This window comes from Hypomesus nipponensis, chromosome 20 (genome assembly GCF_054491055.1).
Source record: "Hypomesus nipponensis isolate SF chromosome 20, ASM5449105v1, whole genome shotgun sequence".
Lineage (NCBI taxonomy): Eukaryota > Metazoa > Chordata > Actinopteri > Osmeriformes > Osmeridae > Hypomesus > Hypomesus nipponensis.
In genome coordinates, this window is record NC_140380.1 from 3,560,190 (window position 1) to 3,566,189 (window position 6,000).

General features: G+C 41.1%; 1 protein-coding gene across 1 annotated transcript in view; it reads left to right on the plus strand.

The window, feature by feature from the left end:
* Positions 1-4,004, plus strand: part of LOC146245183 (organic cation/carnitine transporter 2-like) — a 51,748-nt gene extending 47,744 nt beyond the window's left edge. Inside the window, exon 11 of the mRNA XM_084683430.1 lies at positions 3,178-4,004. Coding sequence (XP_084539556.1) covers positions 3,178-3,244 — 67 coding nt within the window. The 3' untranslated portion in view covers positions 3,245-4,004. The remainder of the gene's footprint in view (positions 1-3,177) is intronic.
* Positions 4,005-6,000: the final 1,996 nt, after the last annotated feature.

A 6,000-nucleotide genomic window follows, 5' to 3' on the forward strand; every position in this document is an offset into this window, starting at 1 on the left:
GAGGGTGAAGTGGAGGGCCATGTTTTCTTTGTCACCTACAGACCTGTTAGCTCTGTAGGTAAAAACTGCAGGGGGTCTAGAAGAGGGTTTGTGATGGATTTGAGGTGTGCCAGCACCAGACGCTCACAATACTTCATTACCACAGTGCAGGGGCATTGTTAGACATAAAGCTCCGGGCCCTATTCATATCCTTTTGTTTTTCTTCTAAGCTTGCTGTGCACAATGCACTACTAGGCCATAGATACTCCCCTTGCTTAACCCACTATACAACAGTTCAGGTATGCAAATTTAACATCAGCTTTGGCAGGGACGTCAATAGTTAATGCGAGCGTGCAATTATTTTTTGCATACATTTTTTGCGCAAATATTGTTTTTTGAGGTTTGTGTAATATTGTTTTTATGTTTCAGTCAAAATAAGATGATTGGTAGGCCTGTAGTGAATGACGGAGGAAGTTAGGGAGAACAGAGTCAATGGCTGCGCTGACAATTAGTAAAGTGACTGCACCTGTGTAAGGGAATATCGGGAAGAGTACAAAAGAGGGAAGTGAGCAGGGGCTTAAAGTGAGTCTGGGAGCTGGTGTTTGGTGGGCATCACAGGGCGGAAAGCCTGCCAAGTGAAACGACTCTACGCGCGTTGCGATTAGAGTGTGGTTGCATTCACAGACTGTTTAGGGCTGCTGGCGCGATAGGTAGGGGTGACAGGGCGGGTTCCTGTGTTGGTTAGGATGACGTTAGTCAGTGGGGCTGTAGGCGTACCTTTCTCCGCTCGCAGCCTGTTGAATAGGCTCGGTTTGTGTTTCCAGTTAAACTGCTTTGATTTTACTAGCGTTGATTGGAATACTGCATAGATTTTTTCTGGGCTTATCAATCTAAATCAGACCTGGGTATTTTAGGTCCCAGTCCCCACGTGAGGTAAATGAAAAATGAATAAATAATTGTGTTTAGCAGTAAGAAATCTGTAGTCCTGAAAGACTACAGTCAGAGCCCGTCTACGGAGAGCCTGTTCACTCCCTATTAAGCCCCATTGTACCGAATTTGGTTGCAGTTCCACCAGAGTTCCACTTGGGGTGATCGCGAGCGAGTGCCAAATGAATGGGAGTCTATGGAGCTAAACGGCTACATTGTCTGTTTCGCCTGATTGTTGTAGAAAAATCTCAGATTTGATGGTAGTTTTTGCATGTTCAACATGGATTATAGGTCGAAAGTTGATTGAACGAGTACTTATGTCCTTTTGATTTCTTACAGGGTGAGTCGTTGTTGCCCATAACACGCTACCATTCTGCTAATGAATGCTGATTGGTTAGTGAAGGACTGAGGACTGACCATAGATCCCGCTTAATGACGTCCGAAGCGGAACCAGAATGTCAGAGCATTAGCAACATTAGCAACAACAGTAGCAAGCCAAAACTCTTTCTAGCATGTGGGCCTTTGGGCCTGTGCCCCAGTAGAGCTTGATGTCTAACAACGCCTCTGAGAAACTGAGCTGGAAAACATCAAAAGCACTTATTGCTTCTGTATAAAGTTAATCAATTGCTGGTCTTTAATATACATCTTATGCATTTTTGTGAAGGTTTAAAGGTATGTAAAAAAAATACAATGATACATTTGGCATATTTTCATAGCCTTATTGTAACGGAAAAGGGTGGAGTGCCATCTCCGGGTCGGGGAGGAGATCCTGAACCAAGCGGAGGAGTTCAAGTATCTCGGGGTCTTGTTCACGAGTGTGGGAAGAATGGAGCGCGAGGTCGACAGGCGGATCGGTGCGGCGTCCGCAGTGATGCGGGCTCTGCATCGGTCCGTCGTGGTGAAGAAGGAGCTGAGTCGAAAGGCGAAGCTCTCTATTTACCAGTTGATCTACGTTCCTACCCTCACCTATAGTCACGAACTATGGGTAGTGACCGAAAGAACGAGATTGCGAATACAAGTGGCCGAAATGAGGTTTCTCCGCAGGGTGTCCGGGCTCTCCCTTAGAGATAGGGTGAGAAGCTCGGTCATCCGGGAGGGGCTCAGAGTAGAACCGCTGCTCCTCTGCGTCGAGAGGAGCCAGCTGAAGTGGCTCGGGCATCTGATTAGGATGCCTCCTGGACGCCTCCCTGGTGAGGTGTTCCGGGCACGTCCCACTGGGAAGAGGCCCCGGGGAAGACCCAGGACACGCTGGAGGGACTATGTCTCTCGGCTGGCCTGGGAACGCCTCGGGGTCCCCCAAGAAGAGCTGGTGGAAGTGGCCGGGGAGAGGGAAGTCTGGGCCTCCCTGCTTAGGTCGCTACCCCCGCAACCCGATACCCGGACAAGCGGCAGATGATGGATGGATGGATGTAACGTATTCCCAGTAGCAGCTCAAAACCATATAATTTTATAGTTTTACGGGCCGTTTTTAGTTGATATAATAGTTTTTTTATAAAGTAATACAATTCTTATTGAGCAGAATTAAGTTCAGCCTATTGGTTCGGCCCACCACAACGGCCCCAATTTCCCATGTGGCCCTTTGAGAAAATTAATTGCCCATCACTGATCTAAATGAATGCATTGACTAATAAAGTAAATTGTTAAAACTCAAACTTTACATTTTACTGGGGCACAGCAGATTTATACTGGGGCACATGCCCCAGTAAAAAGGGTTTGACATCGCCCCTGCCACAGAGGTCAGGGCAACGGGTCTGTTGTCATTAAGTCTTGTTGGCCTTGGCTTTTTGGGCACAGGGATGATTGTGGAGGATTTGAAAACTGCCGGCACATGGCATGTCTCGAGAGAGGTGTTGAAGATGTTTGGGAAAACTGGAGACAGCTGGTCAGCACAGTGCTTGAGGGTGGTTGGAGAGTCTGGGCCAGCTGCTTTGTGTGAATGGAAGGAGTTGTAGTGGTGGGGGTGGGGGGCCTCTGGGGTGGGCAGGTGTGAGTCAGGACAGTCCAATTGTCTTTTAAAATGACAGTAGAACTCATTCAGGCAAATCATTTTATCTAAAGCAAAGTACAAGGGGGATTTGAACCTTCAACTTTGATCTGCAGTTAAATGCTGTATCACTGAAATATACCTTTAACTTACGCCAATAGAACTGTGGTGTGTTTACATTAACCTGTATCAGTTGTATTCGTAAAATATGAAGTATATTGTATTAAGTCATATTAGATCTTGAATACATGGTGTTGGATGTGACACATTGTCTGTTTTGTTTCCAGGTTGAAACACAGAAAGAGTTCCATAAAGACTGATTCTCCCAGAGAAGTGAAGGAGGACCGATTCTGATTTGATTTTGTCATGAAGTGACAAATCATTTTTTCATTTTTTCCTGGAGGGTTTAGGTTGGTTGAGGGGCAGTTCTATGGGCGTATGTGAAGCCCTCTGTAACATGCTTGCATGTAAAAAAGGCTATACAAATAAATGTTGATTTGATGAAGTCATGTTTTTAAATGTCTTCATTATCATACGCAACCGGGTGTACAAGATTCTCTGAAACGTAGTCGGGGTCAGTAAGCGTGAAGAAACCAGACAGAATGGCCAGAAACCCTATTATAGGGTGGCCATTGGCCAGATAGGGCCAGAGGTTAATTTAAGGTGGCCGATACGGCCAATGGTTATTTTGGGGTGGCCAAAAGGGCCAAATGGTTTTTTTGGGTGGCACATTCACATAATTTACTTTCTAACATATGTCTATTGTCAATGTCTATTTCTGTGAGAGTACGTTGAGAACAATGTGAAAACTAGAGACACATTCCCTGTATGTCTACACATAGTTGGCCAATAAAGCTGATTCTGATTCTCATTTACATTATTAGCTTATTAGAACAGGTCATGGGAGCAAAAGTTTCAATTACTCATTCAATGTCTCCATGATCCTGGAATTCTCTCTTGAATCACAGTTAAACAGTTGATTGATGTTAATATCATGGAAGAATCTAGGACAGCTGTTTTTAATAATCATTGTGTGTTTTCTATGCCCTATATATTCATGTAAATATGTGTATCTGTTCTGTTTATGTTAATGTAGTTTGTCTGAAAATCTTTTCCCCATATGTGCAGAACTGGTCTCTTGACAAATAAATGTATCTCAATAAGAATGAACTGAATGAATAAAAATCTATTAAAACATTGTTCTACTGTGAAAAATGTTGTGTGGGGTGGGGGGTAAGTGGAGTTGCCAAGCTTCATAACGTGGTATTGTCTGGGTAAGCTTATGAAACCAGATGGAGGTGTCTCAAGTGACTTGATGAAATTGGTTTAGGCAGAATCTATAGTAACTTTGACGTGACTAAAGAATTCAGTTACTTGTTTGGTGCATATAAACAGCTTTGTGATATTGCTATGTGTAATATGCAATCATGAATTACATAACGTAATTACCGATTATAACAACTATCTACATTATTTATAATTAGGTCACTCTATTACAGTTTTTCTGAATTGCTAAAACACTAAAACCCATTGGCTGAACAAAGTTGTCAGTTGCCTAAACTCATGTAGCTAATTGTGCAGTCTGTTGTCAATACCTTAACCATTTCACATGGTAAAACACAATTTGCAAATCTCTCATAGACTTTTCAGCAAAACTCTAAACACATTCTCATTCTCAAAACACATTCTGTACTCTAATGCACATGTCATCCATACTGGTAAACACAAATGGCAACAATCAAATACAAATAGAAAAAACATGTCATTGACTAAACACAATCACTCAAAATTGATTTCACTTGTTTCAAATGATGTGACACAACCAATATAAGCCAGTTCAGAGAGCAAACAGGTTGTTGAAGGTGGTAAAATATTCCTTGTGATGTCAATGACCCTGACCCAGCTCAAAGACAGGAAGAAGCACATTGATCACATGTTTACTCCTTTGATTTTTGTCCCTTTTACTGTATAGTATTGTATACTGTAGTACAGTGCATCGTAGGCTCTATACTGTACAATGAACAAATGGTATGGCCCTGAACATTGAACTTTCCATTTGTTACAGTAACAGTACTGAATAATCAATAGATTTAGACTGGTTGCAGGTTCATATCAACAAAGAACAAGAGTGAGTTGTGGGTAGTGCGATGCAGGGTATAGTAATCCGATATATCGGCCGATATAGAAAATTTATCGAATTAAAAATCCAGAAACGCGTAACAAAACAAACAGATTTCCCTAACATTCTGCCCGACCCGTGTTGCCAACAGGGACGTTTTAGAGTGCCCTTTGGTGACAAACTATGCAATGCCAGTCTTCTGTAGTACTGTATAGGGGTACAAGGAGGAGAAAGAAAAATTGCAAAGAGCAAAGCAGAGTAGTAATTTCTGATAAATGTTGAGCTACTATGATAGAAACATGTTTTTGTTCATCAAAAGACAAAGACGGATAAATATGAAATTAGTTTTGAGATTATGTAAAAATTTACTTCTCCTTGAGAACTATGTTTTGAACAATGTGTTTTAAATGTTTTGGTGTATTGTTTACTGACTGCTTGATAGTGTATATCATTTTGATCACTTTGTTTATGATTTGAGAGCAGTGTTTAATTTTGAGCACAGGTTAATATGTTTTAAGGCGAAAGTTTGATTTTGAGGACAGGTAAAACAGTTTTGAGGCAAAAGTTTCATTTTGCAAGAGGATTCAGAGGTTTCGTAAATAGTGCTTGAAGATGAGGTTTTGTGTTTACAGTTTTGAGAAAATGGGTGACTGTTTCAAGAATGTGTTTTAGCAATTGTGAAAAACTGTATTTAGTAAGGATGCACCGATACCGATAGTATCGGGCCTGATACCAAGCTCAAGTACTTGTACTCGTAAAAATACCGCCGATACCAAAGACCGATACCTCGTGTTTTATTTTTATTATGACAATGGTGTAAGTGAGAAATAAAATGTCCATATATATATATATATATATATATATATATATATATATATATATATATATATATATATATATATATATATATATATATTAGTGCTGTCAAACGATTAAAATATTTAATCGCGATTAATCGCATTAATGTCATAGTTAACTCGCGATTAATCAC